Source organism: Aulonocara stuartgranti (assembly GCF_965226115.1).
Source record: "Aulonocara stuartgranti genome assembly, chromosome: 9".
Taxonomy (NCBI): domain Eukaryota; kingdom Metazoa; phylum Chordata; class Actinopteri; order Cichliformes; family Cichlidae; genus Aulonocara; species Aulonocara stuartgranti.
Window position 1 is genome coordinate 34,018,657 of NC_138960.1, and position 17,060 is coordinate 34,035,716.

The 17,060-nt window shown below is 43.3% G+C and overlaps 1 protein-coding gene across 2 annotated transcripts in view; it reads right to left on the reverse strand.

The window, feature by feature from the left end:
• The window catches only part of LOC309714133 (sodium channel protein type 3 subunit alpha-like), a 279,618-nt gene that overhangs the window by 54,340 nt on the left and 208,218 nt on the right, over positions 1 to 17,060 (reverse strand). For both annotated transcript variants that reach the window (XM_082546328.1, XM_082546327.1), the window contains exon 22: positions 16,414 to 16,601. In XM_082546328.1, coding sequence (XP_082402454.1) covers positions 16,414 to 16,601 — 188 coding nt within the window. The remainder of the gene's footprint in view (positions 1 to 16,413; positions 16,602 to 17,060) is intronic.

The following is a 17,060-nucleotide window of genomic DNA, read 5'->3' on the forward strand; positions in this document are numbered from 1 at the left end:
GTTCAAGCTGTTTGTATGTATTTGCGCGTTTTTTGTTTGTGCGATTGTCACTTTGCTACAGTCGAGGCTGAATGAGTCAGATTTAATGTTACGTAACTGACAGGAATCCTGGCTGAGAAAACAGAGAGACGCCACCTTCCAAACCTTCCCTCCCACCGCTAGGAAAACTGCCGTCTGTTCGATCTGGGCAAAACTAGACATTAGGAAATCCCCCCCCACCCCCACCTCTCACGTCCCCCCTCATCCCAGCGGACTTCAAAGGTCCCTGTTTGCTAAGCATCATGGGAGTTTAACTCTACAAAGGGACGAGAGAGATGAAGGGATAGGAAACAGGTTTTCTGTTGAGGCCTGAGGAAGGAAATTTGGCAAGTTTTGTTGACTGTCAGGACAAAAGACACAGCAGGGGTGTGAGTGTGTGTGTGTGAGTGTGTGTGTGTGAGTGTGTGTGAGTGTGTGGACAGGTGAGCTAACTACCTGTGTCAACAGCTAACTCATGAATACATTCAGAGTCTGGGAACAGAAAGCAGCCACTGTGACGAATGCCAGCCTTGGACACACACACACGCATGCAAAGGTGAAACTAAACAGACGTGAATACACGGCTAATCTCTGACACACACACACACACACACACACACACACACGTGAAGAGACGCACACATAAAGTGGATAATATAATATAACACACACGCAGCAGCCTTGGGCCAAAACCTCCTGACGGTTGACGTCTATAATGAGCGGTTTAAATGTATTTCTAGTCATAAGCTGTTTCTATTGTGGAGCCAGAGAGGAGCAGCAGGCAGCACATTCACGAACATTAGAGTCACGTGTAATCGGATTACTGTAATCCAAGTAAGAGAACAAGTACATAAAAAACAAAAATTACAATTAATGAAAAGCGTCTGTGCTTTGAGTGCATCAGCAGGTTTATTTAACACGTCTTCACTCAGTAGAAAAAGCTTTCTGTAATTCATCACTGACATCTGCTGATTTGAAAGATTCTGATGATGTTCTTTTAACCCTTTAAGACCTACCATAGAACCAAGTCCGCCAGAGCTTATATTATATTTTTACATGCTGTGGAGCCATTTCTGGGAGCATTTCAAGTTGATATACATCAATACAACCATTGGAGCCTAAATGTTAATAATATGTCTGCATCAAGTGCATAGTAATTACATAAATTGCAAAAAAGTGCAATAAACTACAAAAAAATTGAAAATCGTTTTCGTTTTTTTTAAACATATATTTCTAGTTAGAGAAATTTAAGAGGCTTATCCCTGAAAACTGTAAATACAAAAAAGTTGCACAAAATAGTTTCCCACCACAGGAAATTTATTTTGAGTGTCTTCATAGTTTTATTTTTGAAATGCACCAATTTTTATACACTGCAGGAAAAACGAAAAATAAATATTATAGTGCAAATTTGCAAAAAAGCAGCATATGCATCAAAATAAACAATTTCCAGCAGTGCAATATGAGTCCTCAGCATCCCAGAAACGACACAGAAAGTCATAAAGTCAAAGATAACTTTTAAAAAGACCAGTATAGGCTCATAAGGCCCTGATGGTAAAAAACGACATTTCTGTGAAAATGATGTCACTTCCGGTTTAGGGCAGGTCATGGTGGACATGCAATAGTTCGCGCTGACGTCTATTCCAACGTAGGAAGTGTTATGAACAGCTGATCGGATCGGCAAAGCGTGTTTCTGGAATATTATGTTTTTGTTGCTGCAAGTGCTTTTTATGCAGTTTTTGCAAAGCTATATGTGGAAGGAAACCGTGACCGAGGACAAGCTGATGGCATAAGATGTAAGTACAACTCCTCCGGTTTCATATGCAAAAAAATTATTGCGCTAGCTCACGTGATTGCAGTGCTACGGGATTTAAAAATAGTTACACAAAACAGAGCGTGCCCGCTCCGACCGGCTCTAAAGGGTTAAAGAAGACAAGTGATCAAAGACCATCGATAGCAGCTTTGTCTTTTGTTTTTGTCCACTTTATTAATTTAATGACAACAAAAAGTGAAGCTGACGTGGAAATAACTTAAAGCTGCATTCTCCTAGTGGCCAACAGGGGGCGATTCCTCTGGCTGCAGAAAGGCTTCCTGTGATGGTTCTCTTCTTATTTGTCCTTCTGTATTTTGTTGTAGTCTGCTCTCTGTGTTCTGGATTATTTCGTGTTTCTGTATGAGCTCTTCATATTTGTTAGCGTTATGTTCTGATTTTGAGCTTTTAGCTTTCCTGACAGCGTTGGAGTTTTTCCTTTTTTAAAATCCTGTAGTCCTGGGATACTCAATTAAACTTAAGGAGGCCCAGTTAGAGAAACGTCCTCAAACAAAGGTCCAGAATATCATAAAGTTTGCCATGCACTACAATTCAGTGCAAAATATTTTGAAGTATTTTATCCGATCAACAACTGGCTGTCGAGTAAAATAAAGAAAGCATTTCAAGAATGTTTATTATGAATTTTCATAATGACGTGGAGCGTACTCTAATAATAATTAAATATTAATAAAAAGTTATTTTCTTGTCAGTTAAATATTGTTTGCAAACAAAAGGAAAACAGCTTTTGAAAGTGTCTTTGAACAAAGTGCGTGATTTAAAATAATGTTTGAGTTTCCTCTAAGCTGCATTTGTGCGACTGGATTCTTCAGACTTCTGTGTCCGGTCTCCTCGCCGAGCTTCCTGTGTTCACAGCCGTTCTGAATCAGTCATTTAACTGTTTCAGGTATGTGATAATAGTTCTCCAACTTATGCTCCTTATTAGAATCAGAATTAGGATAACCCAGGGTTTGCTCATCATCTGCTGCCTCGGTCCGGCACTGCTGGTGGTTTCTAGATACCAAGATGGTGACAGGGAAAACACTTGGGGGTTCAACAGTTTATGGGCCAAAATTAAATATTTTGCAGCCCAAAATAAGCAAACGACTGAATTCTTATCTTAAACTCAACAAGATGGCAGCCCAAACACAAAAGCTTCAAAAGGCAGAAATCTGAAACCGATGGTGATGTCACAGAGGCGTAATCCATCTTTTATATACAGTCTATGCGTCTGAAACCCTCTGAATAGACAATAAATTGAAAATCCACAACAATGGAGTGTTTAGTTGTTTGTTCAGCAGGTAGCTGCCAGAGTGAAAGACATTTCATTCATTCATCAGCAAAGCCAAGCGTGTCGCATTGTTCGTCTTCACTAGGCAGGAGGAATGGCATGTCCACTACTAACGAGGACCAACACAACATTGTTTGTTCCCTGCAGTCTGCCCTTTTGTTTGTTTCAATCCAACAAATGCAGACATAAGATAGATTTTATATTTACACAAGGCTGAGAGAGAGACGGAGAGAGGGAAACAAGCGAGAAGGCAGCAGAGATGGATGCAGGCAGAAGTGCAGACTCTTACATTTAGGCAGATGAGCAGCTCCAAGTGGAGAAACATCTTCTGCAGCACAAAATAATGACATCACACATGCAGAAAACAGCTGAGCGAGCAGGTCAGGAAACACACGGCGCGTTGGCCGGTCGGGGTGAACGTGGACATACGGCAGGACGGTTTATGCTTCACAGAGAAGGCAGACCATGTTCAATGCATTGAATTTAATCAATTCACTTCAGTTTTATTTGTACAACACCAGATCACAGCAACAGCTGCCTCAAGGTGCTTTATATTGTGAGGTAAACACAACTGAAAATACAGACAAGCCTTAACGAAGGTGAGAAGGAAAAACCCTTTTTTACAGAGAAAGCTTTGAAGAATCACTGCATGTTTCGTGCTGCTCATGCAGCTGCTGTAGAAGCTTCTGGAGCTTTATTAAAATGACATTTCCACCAGTCACTGACAGCAAACTAGAACATAATTCCCCTTCTTTCAATGCATGGCAGTCCCAGGACCCAAACGAAGCTAATATACACTGATTTAATGTGGGGATCATGTCACATGATCGCCTGGGTTCCTGTGTCTTTACATCAACAGCAGAAGTTTGAAAACGTAGGAGTTAAAACCGATCTTTGCTTCTTTAGATGAAACCGTATGTCCGGTGCTGGTCCTGTGGGTGAGGATGCCTTTCTGTGTTTCTCTGAAGTAACTCTGCAGAGCTGCAGCTCGAGAGCTCATCGACATCCAATCCGGGAGGTTTTGATGTCGGCCATTTCATAACAGACAGGAGAAATCAAAGCCAGGCCGCCGCGTCCATTTCCCACCACCTGTCTCTGCAGACAGCACCTGGACATCTGCTGGCGGGGATCCTGAACTATACCGGGGTCAGAGGTCACCAGCTTGAGACTGTGGTAGCAGTCGGGGTCACAGTGAGTTTTACTAGCTGACATTTAAGGGCGCGCACACACACGCGCACACACACTCAAACAGCTGTGAGGACAGGGTACAGCTGGCACAAACAGAGGAAAGTCACACACATGCTCAGCTGTTTCTACATTCATGCCTGTAAGAGCCAACCAGCTTCAGTCCACTCGTGCTTTTCCTTATGTTGCTTATTTGTCTCCTGCTTCACTGGTGGATGTTCAGACCAAACATGGCCAAAGCTTCAAAAAATGACATCAGTGCACTGAAAAGCAATCAGCAAGCGATCTTTTTTCTGCTTTCTGCTCTATATGATGTCACAAAGACAGGACATCCTTAATATGGTCGTCTCAGGCACAGAAGCTCCGCCCACCTGCAGTTCAAACCCTCTTTGTGGGAAGAACTGAGGGGCTGCATCGAAGCCCAGTATGAGATCAGTGTGAACTGTGCAAAGCTGCTGTAGTAAAGTCACAGAGTGAAAACACGGAGCTGGAGCTTTAACCTAAAGTCCGACTCCAGCGTTTGCCTCGCAGGCGTCCTGACGGTGGAGCTGTTTCTAAATGATCTAAATAAAGAAGCGCGCTGCGGCTCACTCAATAGTTTTCCAACAACAGTGTTGGTCTTTAGCTCGGAGAAATCAGACATGTCAGGCTTCTTGGATTCTTTGTTTTAGCCCAAATCACAGCGTGGACACGGAGTTTTTATGCCTAAACCAAAGCAACAGTGACAGTTTCAGCTTTTGTGTCAATCCTCGGATGTGTTTGTGTCTCTGCCACCATCCTAATGTGAATTTGTTTTTAAAGCAGCAGTGTCCCTGTACGCAGCTGATCTATGCAAATCTACACGGTTACATTTTAACCGCAGTGAAACATGTAAAGCTCATTTAGAGTTGTTTAGGACGAGCGTGTAAAAGGCTGCAGTGATGCTGCAGGGATTCGCTGCATTCTTGAAATGTTTTGGACCATTTGAATTATGAAGCTTTTAAACAAGAGCAATTTTGACATTAGAGTCGTTGGGAGGTCGAGAGGTGTTATAAAAGGAGCCAGAATGCTTTACAGCAGATTATTATGAAGCTTCGTGATGGTATCCAGGCTGCAGCCGTTGCGTACCTGAAGTACCGAGCTTAGAAAACACAAGCAAACAATAAATCACAGGAGCTTTTATTTGGCGAGAACAATGCCGTCTTAATAACACTCTTAAATTATTTAAAACTTTCCCATCCAGTCGGAGCAAAAGGATCTAAAGGTCAACTGCCAATGACTGCCACTTTGGTGACCTTTGACCTTAGCTGTTGACCATGGGCATGACGACCAGCTGATTCCAATCTTTTACAAGACAGTAAAAAACCACATTCAGTGATTTATAACACCATTAAAGGCTCGGTCAGCTATTTAATCATTACATAACCAAACCAAGGGTCTATTAAAACTGGAGTGCCGGAGCGGCTTAACAGCTTCTATTTACAGTGAGCTGTTTGTGTACTGGAAATAAATTACATACAACTGAGCTGGCGGGAGTGGGGAGATGGGCCGAGAGATATAGAGAGTAGCAGAGGAGAGAGAGAGGACGACAGCAGAGGGGAAAAACAAGGAATTACAGCTGGAAGAGACGTAACAAGAGGGAGATGAATGGCTGCGGTGGCTTTGTTAGCTTCACTACGACTGATCAGCTGTCGCAGCTGCACATTTAAAATAAAGAATTTTGGCCTTTATTCGGTTACATAACAGACTCTATACAATTATTGATATTCGAGGCCGGCTAAAGAGTGAGTGAAAGTGATAATAAATAATAGTTAAAAATCATAAAATGGTAACCCCACTTGGAAGTCAAACCCTCGTCTCCTGAGTGGAAGTCTGTGGACTGCGAGCTTCTCACCACACAGCAGGAGAAAACACGTTTCTGTCAAACTAATGAACATGAAAGACTCATGAGTGCCTACATCAGCCCGTCCCAAACTTTAACCTTGACTCTGAATCATCAAGAAACGGGCCAGAACAATCTGCAGCTAATCTCTACTGTTCTGCTAAAGCTGAACATGAAAGACGCCACTTTGACTGTAAAGACAGAGACACACCCTGAAAGACCCACAGAGGGAGAGGGTGCTATAGAGATTGAAAATGTGACGTCATTCCGGGGTAAAACCGCAAAGGATTGTGGGAACGAGTGGCAGGCGATACTAGCGCACGCAGGCTTTCACATGAAAACAGTCACACAGCGATAAAAAGAAACACAAAGAATGGCAAGAAGCTGTTGTATTATTAACTGCAATAGCCGGTCGCATGACAGCCACAGGAAGCCGACGGGTAAAGTGATCGGTTTTTATCGGATTACGTCGTTGAAGAGAAATTGTTCGAGCCACGTTTCCGAAGTAACAAAGAGCCGACGGATGGCCTGGATTGCAGACCAAATATGACGTTTCAGAACACTCCAGCTCACGTGTTAGTCTGCTCCAAGCATTTCCACAAAGGTAAGTCTGCTGTTGTAGTTATTACGTAATTTTTCATAACATAATTGTTGATGTAGGTTACAAATAAGTCTTTATTTGAATTGAATTTGTTGCGCTATGCTGCTTTGTTCACTATAGCTTTGCGGGCTAATGTTTGTTGTGTTTTGTAGGAAAACCAGCCTACAAAATGCTGGAATGTGATCCAGACTGGCGCCCTCTATCAACCTGGGTCAGACCGAGTTTAAAGCTGCTACCATAGCCAGATTTGATCGGTTAAGAGAGAGAGCGAAATCAAAACAGCCACGAAAAGTCCTGCATATATGTGTCCAAGTGTTGTATTGAAGCAATCCAGTGATGATTAACTGTTTTCCAGTATGTTGTTTTGCAATGTTGTTGGATGTTTTTTTGCATTGTTGATTTGTTTTTCATCGAAGCAGCTAATAAAGCACCATTGAATACAATTTGGGGTGGCTGTAGCTTAGGTGGCAGAGCAGGTCAGCCACTAATCAGAAGGTCGGTGGTTCGATCCCAGGCTGCCTCCTGGCTGCATGCCCCAGGGCAGCTGTGGCTACAATGTAGCTTGCCATCGCCAGTGTGTGAATGTAGTGTGAAGCGCTTTGGGGTCCTTAGGGACTAGAAAAGCGCTATACAAATGCAGGCCATTTACCATTTACAATTTTGCCTCTTTCTTATAAGATTCTATAATAGAATGAAACAATAATGCCAGTTATAAACAAAGATAATAACTGAATGAATTACGATTAAATTTTATTTCTATTAGATCTGAAATGTTGTGTAACACTACAACCTGAAACAACAATTAGATTGCGTTGGCCTGTACAGGAGATAAAGGACAAAAATGTAACAACAGCTGTGAAATGGAATAGTCCAAATCACCAAAGTAAACTGGACCTGGGCTTGTTGCAGGGATCTGAAGTTACTAAACATTTTGTGAGTGTATGCACTCACACTTAGGACCATATAATAGTAAATATGTGCGTGATGAAAGCTGGGCAGCAGGCTAACGTCCTTACTCCACTCTGTATGCTTATATGGGTCTGACCCTTTCACTCCTTTGATTTTTTCGTCGTACTTTTTTTTGTTTTGCCTTTTCGTCAAGTCTGTCTTTGTACGGAGCTGCCGTGTTCTCCGTCGTTTTGTACATCACTGTTTTTGGGGCAAATAAAATGCAAGTAGGGATTAAAACCGGTGCTGGAAATACTAGCGCTTGATGCAGTGTTTTGATTTTGTTGCCACGGGTACCCACAAAGCAATGCACAAAAGTCACGTGGTCTGTGAATCTCTATAAGTAAACCCAGGCTCAGTGTTAATATGGAGGTGTTAGCTGTGGATTGAGGTCGGTGTTAAAGCAAAACAAACAGATATCAGCCACCTGCAACCCGAGCTCTGAGTGACAGACTGCTACGCAACTGCTACACCGATCACACTGTCTCCATCCCCGGCTTAACTTTACTGCTCTCAGCGAGGTTCATATCTGTCTGACTTTTATCTTAAATATCACAGTCAGAACACACAACGTGGTTATGATAGTTGTTCTCCTTTAAATGTATTGTGTGAATCATAAAAGTCAAGTCAAAGTTGAGCCAACATGCCACGTCATGGCTGAGCAGGGATTGGAACCATTGGGGAACACGTTACAGAAGTACAGAACAGTGTTTTTATAGAGTCTAAAGTTGGACAGGACTGACTCATTCTTAGAGCCTGCCTCAAGTGGACACTGGAAGAACTGCAGGTTTTGTAGATGTCCACAGCTTTGATGAAACATGAAACACAGTGTAAAAGACAGAGATCAAGAACCGCTACTTCCATTCTGGGCATTAAGTAAAACAGATTCATTCTCTTTTTGCAGTGAAACGGGGAATAATATGACTTCTTATCACTGGATTCCCGCCCTTGACCCCGACACTAAACCACAGACTGGTCCGGTCGGCGCTGACAGCTCATGTTCATCTAAGCCTAACTACACATCGCAGAGAGAGCGACGTGGAGCTACACCTGACCCCAGCTGCTGACTAATGTTCAGATCTCAGCAACACCTTCTTGCTGGTGCATTATTTAACTGCGTAACTAGGTCACGAGCTGGCCAACACGCATTGTCTGACATAATAAAAAATCATTGTTCATTCATGTTGCTGAGCCAGCAAGAAGGCTTGCCAAAAACAACACCGGCATGAATTATTTAGATGTCAAAATATTACGTATTTAACAAAAACACAGCAGCCATGTCTATTACTCATGGTCAAACCCCCAGTGTGTGTGGCTTTGTCTGAGACGCTGGTGATGACGCTGAACAACGTCACATCGCCGCTGCCTCCGCTCATCTGCAGATAAATTCTGAGCATGCAGGTGATTGGGGATGCTGCAGGACACCAGCTTCTTCGATTATAAAGCATAAAAATATCAGAACAGCCGAGCACAGATTAAACGGGCAGGTTAAACACCACCTGTACAAAGACTGTGCATCATAAACTGTATTTGTGAAGTGTGCACACTCTCAGGCGCCAGATTGGCCGCTGAGTGCAGCTAACATTAGCAGGTTAGCATCCACGTCCCTGTGCTGATTGTAGTCACACATCGCTGCGGTCGAGTGGATGTATATCAGCTGTCACGCTGACTCTTTCCAAGGTTTCTTCACAGAGAGAGAGAGATGCTGCTGCCTGCTAGATCCCTAACATGTCAGACCTAACTTTCACCCAATCAGAAGGAAGTTGGCCCAAAGGTGGGGCAGCCTTAAAGGGAAAGGATGTAAAATGTTATTTTTCAGACAGGGGACGAGCTGAGGGGTTGCACTTGGGTCCAGGATGAGTTAAAAAAGCTAAATCATGCAAAGTTACTCCAAGTAGATCCAAGAATAAAAAATTGCAGCTAAAAACAAGCAGAATAGATCAATACTCATCTAATCTAATAAAGTGCTTCCAGCATTGCCTCAGCTCTGCCTCACAGGAGGAGCTGTCCTGGCAGGGGGAAGCTGCTGCTGTGACTGGCTCATGGATCTGTTGCAAACTAAATGTTGCAATAAAGAAATGTCTTTAATACTTTTTCAAAAACAAAGCGTTTCTCTGGCAACACGAAAAACCAGCTAAATAAGTCTTGTTACAGTTCAAATGAGTTCAATCTCAGTCTACGTCTGAGCCCTGCCAGTCAAAAGCTCAGACCTCAGACTGCTCTAAATGACTGGCTACTACATTTTTTTTCTACTCTGAGATCTTTATGATGTCAAAGAGAAATGATTTCACTTATGTGGTCATCTTAGCCAAAGTTCTTCTAAACAAAAGGAAACCAGCTAATACCAGCATTCAGAAAGGAGCTGTCCAGAGTGTGAGCACAAGCATTTAGTGACTGGCAATGCAACCCACATTTTCTCAAGTTATCCCAGATTCGAGGCAAGCGACAGAAGTGACAACCAATGAGAACGAAGGATGCCGTTGATTGACTTATGAGAGGGTGACAAATACATTTAAGGGTTGCCTGGGCCCAGAATGTCTGCTGAGGATGCATGGTGAACGGACTTCCTGTGTGGATGCGCGTTCATTATAAGACAACAGTGCTACAGGAAGTGCTGAGCTACGGCCATCCCCAAATTAAACCCCAAAAAGAAACTTTCTAAAACAGAGATGCTGGAAAAAACAGGGTCATTTTATAATGGTGGTGATCCCTCCCCACAACCAGAGTGGACGAACCAACGAGCTTGTTAAACTCAGAACAATGGAAACCTCACAGCTGGAGAGTGTTTGTTTCCTTCTCTGTCTCTCGTAATTGTTAAATATTTCAGGGGGTTCGGGAAGAGGGTTGGTCACGTCAGGAAACACGTCGTAGCTCGCTGACGGTAAGTCAGCACTGTTCAGTTTACAAACGCTCGCATTCAGCTGGGAGGATTTCAGGCGATCTGAGGGGAAATGAGACAAGCAGAGTAACAGGTAACGGGAGGAAGACGAGGAACGATGCATCAGTGCGTGCCTGTTCTTCTCTTTTCTGCTGAATGTCCAAGTGAATTAAGAAAAAGGAATAAAGGGAATGAGATGTTACAGCAGTGGCAGAGAGAGAAAACAGCCCTCTTGCATCACACACACACGCACGCACACACACACACACACACACAGGAAACAAAGCTTGATGCTAAGGAGTTCTGAAAGCAGCGATGCTCTGAGTCCCTCTCTTTCTGTTGTCCCGCCCTCCAATCCAGCCTCCCGTCTCAAACAGCGTTAGCGTATCCATCTCTGTGAGGACGACGCTAACCTCCAAATGATTCTGCTCTAAAACCAGATTCGGACGCTTGGACGGCTCCTCTGAACCTCCAGCAGATGGTGATCGGACCCTCACCCAGACCCGTCCTCACAAACATATACATGTATTTACACCACCACCCCCATCCCCCTCTCTGGCTCAACAGCAGCTGATTTAGGGGGAAAATATGTTCCTGAGCTTTGTTCTATTTATGCTGCCCTTTCACATTAGGTCACAGTGTGTATCTGTGTGTACATGTGCCGCAGCTCTCGCTGTATTTGCATGTTTCACCTCGCGGCTAAATGTCTACTGCACCACGCAGTGGATACAGAAATCCTGTAAAGCTAGAGCAGAGCAGAGGAGATCTGGTACTCGGCTGTTTGTAGGCGTGTTCAGAGCTTGTAAACAAGTCAGTGACTCTCACCTGTTTTTCATGCTTGTGTTATGTTAACACCCTGAGCTACAGCCATGGCTACCAATGGCCGCCCCTCCCTGAGGCCGGTTCTATTGGAGATTTCTTCCTGTCAAAAGGGTTTTTTTCCTTCCCCCTGTTGCCAAGTGCTGCTCAAAGTTCGTGTGATTGTTGAGGTTCTCTCTCTAATACTGCACGGCCTTTATTTTTCAATATGAGGCAGCTTGAAAAGACCGATGTTGTGAAGAGAACTGAGCTATGGATTTTTAATAAAGCAACCTGTGATTACATGCGCTTGATGTGAAAGTAAATGGTTAATGTGGAGATCTCGAACTACTAAACGGTACAAACACACAGTCTTCCTTTTTCTTTCTATGAAAATTATCTTTGAAATGGATGGACTGAGACGAAACACACACACACACACACACACACACACACACACACACACACACACACACACACACACACACACACTCAAAGTAAGAGGGTCCCTCAGACAGAATTGGAGGCCTCCGGCAGTGCATTATGGTCCAGCATTTTTCTCACTCTGCTGTGCTGCGTGTGTGATGTGTTTGTGCTAAAAGGGTGTTATTCAGACTCTGCGTGCCTCTGTGTGTGTGTGTGTGTGTGTCCTGCCTCACTTCATCTATTCATAGGACAAAAAGTCCGACTGAGCCGCAGACACCGTGTGTGTCTGTGTGTGTTTGTAAGTTCTTTGTACGACTCTGTGTCACATTTTTCAAACAGTGTAATATCTCCTTTAGGAACAAAACTCATAAAACTAAAATTTCTTAGTGTGTGTGTATGTGTACCGAGGAAGGAGGAGAGGAAGAAGAGGGAAGAGGAGATGTTTCGTCGTTTCCTCTCTCTTCTCTTTGTATCTAACATGAAATGACAGATTTGTGTCATGTGTGTTTGCCTGTGTGCGTCTATGCGTGTGTGTACACACCTGTGCTGACTCGGTTCATCATCACCTCTCCTCTTTAATCATGTTGTGCACCTGTTCTCCTTCTCACCCCCTCCCTCCCCATCCATGTCCTTCTATCACCATCATTTCCAGCCTGGAGGAAGGACCCTAAAAAAGCGATCCCAGCTCGAGGTAGTTGTGCGTGCACGCAGCGAATAGAAAGATTGTGGAACATCTTAAGTTATTCTTACAGATATTGAGCAGAAATCTTGCTAAAGTTTGCTAGAAGTTGCAGATAAACAGTTTGTGGAAATGAAACTGATTTTAAGAAAGTGCTTCCTTACACAGTTTCCTGTGTTTTTGATGCTCCTGCATCGTATTAATGCTCCAGTGCAAACGTCAGTCACGCTGTGATGTAATAGCTTTTTAGGAAAACGTCTTGAAAGTAGTCAAACCTAAACCTGACCTTTAACAGTGAAGAGCAGTGTTGGTCAAGTTACTTGAAAAAAGTAATCAGTAACTAATTACTGATTACTTCCCCCAAAAAGTAATCCCGTTACTTTACTGATTACTTATTTTCAAAAGTAATTAATTACTTAGTTAGTTAGTTACTTTTTAAAAACACGATTTACAACCTGAGTAGGTGATAAAGCGATAGATCTTTCAGCCCAATTCTACTTTTTCTGCATAATCCATCATACAAAATGTAATCAAATGGAAAAGTCTCTTTTTAAAACTTGTTTTATTAGTTTTAATCTTTTAACTTTATGCATCAAGCAAAAATTTAATTATATGCAACATTCTCTGACCGGAAGAAATTTGTTTAATATTTAAAGCTATTTTCTGCACATTCCAGCACATAAAATAAAATATTTTGTGTGTTTACACTCAGTCTTTCAAATAGATGCAAGTAAAACACAGCAGAAAATAAATAAAGTCAAAGACTCAGCGGTCCTGTTGCTCTATTTTCACCTGTAAAGCAGGAGTGGGGTAGGCGGAGGTTTACCCTGGTGCAGGTGTGCCGCGGTCACTGGAAGAATCCGCGAGTTTCTCTGTGAGTTTCCCATTACGTCGTAGCTACTCGGTGCTTGCTTGGAAGTTTAGGGTTTTTTTCTCTGTAAAAAGAATTTTTCTTCCCACGCACAGCGGACACTAATGTTTTTGTCACTTTTTATGGAATCAAACTCAAAGTAAGGTCAGTACTTCCACGCTTTAAACGCTGCACGCTCATACTCTCTCCTGCACTCGATATGTGATCCACTGTTGATCTGCACACAGCTGTTGTCACCAACGGCGCACTCGCTTACGTCACTGTCATGAGACATTCTTGCAAAAAAATCACGGTTTTAGTAACGCAGTAACGCAGCGTTCCTACGGGAAAGTAACGGTAATCTAATTACCGTTTTTGCAATAGTAATCCCTTACTTTACTTGTTACTTGAAAAAAGTAATCAGATTACAGTAAGGCGTTACAAGTAACGCGTTACTGCCCATCTCTGGTGAAGAGTCAAATGTAATGACTTACACAAACGGGAGTAACATGCAGTACTGAGCATACGGTTCATCAGAGTAAAGCTGAAGGACAGCTGAGCTCAAAGTAATAATCCTAATAAGCCAACAGCGCCGCACCTGCCTGACTTATTTCGATTATTAGAGCATTTGAAGCTCTGAGCTGTTGTGACTCAACAATAGGGACTCGTGAGCTTCAGCCCTCACTGGGAATCTCAGAGAGTTCCAGGTCAGCTGGGATTTATGTGCCGTCCAAAGTGCTCTTGGACTGCAGCCACGTTTTTATTAAACTGCCTATAACTAATAGCAGTAAAGTCTTCACTGCATGCTAACGTACTGGGAGGACGCTCGGCTTTACTCAGCAGAAACGATGAGATGGCAGCTGCTGGGCTGAGCGTGCTGCCAGCAGCTGAGCCGCCGCAGACGCGCTGCACAGATTAGTCGAGCTGAAAAGTGACATCGAGCCTGCACGGGATAATTAGAAGATGAAAACAACACATGAAAGCAGCACATGAGCCGTGGTAAAAATGGTCTGCACATGCTCAGATCAATCATTACGCACGTTATTGACTGGAGGCAGCAGCACTGATCAAAGCTTACAACCTTTTTATTAGTGTTTCATCAAGTAAATTCACATTTCCTCTGGAAACACTTTAGCACTTTAAGTTTTAATAATCCAATAAATCTGCTGCCTGGTCAGTGCTTCTGCTTTTTTCTGTGTAACTTATAATGGAATACTTTTAAGTAACTGTGAATATTTCTTCTAATAATCGTTTCACGTGACTCAGGATGTTACGCCAGGCTTTTGTGCAGCGCTCTACCTGAAAGACGGGAAAAGGTAAAGTTTTGCACAAAGTACAAATGTTTCACTTCATAAGGAGAAAGAAAGGATAACTCATACTTTTGTGTGTGGCTTTGTCTACTTAACTTTAATCAGCACAGGTGTTTTAAGCGACTGTTGTTATTATATTACTTGTAGTCATATTTGCAGTTACACATTCTTCCCAGTAGGAGGGGTCTGAGCCATAAACTGTAAATAAAAGATGACCACTGTTTCCTGAAGTCCCAGTTTGGTGCGCTAGGTGAGCAGTTCTTGCTGTTTGCCTCTTGATGTTTTAAAAAAAATCATTTTAGTATGATAAATATCTTGGGATGGCTCAAAAGATGTACAAGTTGCTGTCCGTACGCAACTTGTACATCGCACTGTAAATCATTCCCTGCTTTACGCTCCTTTCTGACCCTAATGCTGGGCTTACACTGTGCGATTTTTGGCCCATTTTGAGCCGATTTTTGAGTCGTGCGACCGTTTTGGCGATCGGCCCGATTTTGGCCTTCATCGTGCATCGTGCATCGTGTAGTATACGTGGGGTAACGAGATGCGATTGACACCTCACGACCAGCTCCCGATCATCAATCGCTTGGTCGTGAGGGTGTCACCGCAGTTTGCCACACTGCGCACGCGCAAACACAAATGTCAGCGAAAAAGACGGCGTAGCACGGCAGTGCAGCGTGTGATCTGGACACAAGCGATGGAGGAACAACTTGTAGAACTTTGGAAAGCTCATCCGAGCCTTTTCGATGTGGCCTCACAAAATTATCACGACCACAACAACCGTGAAAATAGTTGGATCTACATTGCTGCTCAATCACAGCTGCCTGATCAATGTTTTCCATTAGCAATTTAGCAAAGTTGATGGTGGTGGTGTGTCTGTGTGAGTGAAAGACAGAGAGAGCGCGAGCGACAGATTTTCTGTTATAACCTTCATGTTATGGACGCACAGTGTGAGCACTCAGGTCGCATCAGAGCATCGGGCCGTATAGTGTGAGACCTGCATCGTGACCTATGAACTTCTAACCCCTGCGAGTAAATCGTACAGTTTGAGTAGGAGCTGAATCGCGCGACTGAAAAAATCGCACAGTGTAAGCCCAGCATAATCGGGGACCATGACATACAAGATAAATATCGTGATGTGTTGAATAAATCTTTAAACCATAAACATGTTCACTGAAGTCAGAATTTGTGTGTTTTTACCACTAACTTTTACACAGCAAGACTTCATTTTCTAAGCACAGAAGTCGCCCCCTGCTGGACATTAGAAAACTGTAAATTTACAGACTTGGCACCAGTGAAACAGTTACAGTAACACAACATCATTTCCACGAGCACCGGTTAAAAACCAGCTGAAGCTTGTTACAGCACAGATGGGTCAAATTCAGCTGAATCAGCATCCTTCGGATAAAAAAAACAATGAAATGCATGGAAAAGAATATTAGTTAAATATATGTTGTTGTGCATTTACTTAAGTATGTAAGTCTGGCTTTTTAAGATGAGCTGTAAGTGTTGAGTGGCAGATGGCGGTGCACCTGTAAGGGTTAATGAACTGACCTGAAGACAGACCAGCCGACAGACAGCCAGTTGTTAGAAGGTAACCTCGGGGGGGAACAGCAGCTGACTCATCCTCACACCTGAGCTTCTTACGTCACACACAGGTGTGTGTGTGTGTGTGTGTGTGTGTGTGTGTGTGTGTGTGTGTGTGTGTGTGTGTGAACCAGAAAACCTCAGTTGGCTCAGCACAGAGTCAGTTCTCCTCCCTACCTCCTCCCTCTCCTCCTCCTCTTCTTCCTCAGAACCCTCAGTCTGTTCCTCCTCTCCCTCCCCATCCTCTTCCTCCTCTGGGAACTCTACGTCCGACTCTCCGGGGGCGATGGGGACGCTGATGGTCAGGTTGGGATTCGTCATGTAGCTGTCATCCTCCGGCACCACGTACTTCTCCACGTGACGCCCTGGGATGAAGAAAAAGATGGATGGATGAACTAATGGAAATATTTTTATCCCTACCTTTCTGCAGGATTTGTTTTATTTGATTTTTTATGAAAGTTGATTTCTAAACAGTTTAGAAAATCCAAACTCAAGGCCGTAGATGGTCAGACAGCGGGGCCGCGTAACAGTCTAAGACTTAGAAGATCTCTCTAAGAAGTTCAATAAAATGAACTTCATGTCTACATATTAGAGGGTCTGCTTCCACCAAGTTACTTGCCCAAGGACACAACGACCGAGACTGTCGGAGCCATCCCCAACCCCCGGGCCACAAACCAGTACCGGTCGTTTAGTACCGGGCCGCGAGAGTTGAGTCTCGGGTGTGAAATTCATGGTTATCAGGGCTTTTAACGTTTTTATCGTTATCTCAGTTTCACTGGGTCTTTTCACGTGTGTTATGAATAAATCTTCATTTTTTTGGTACC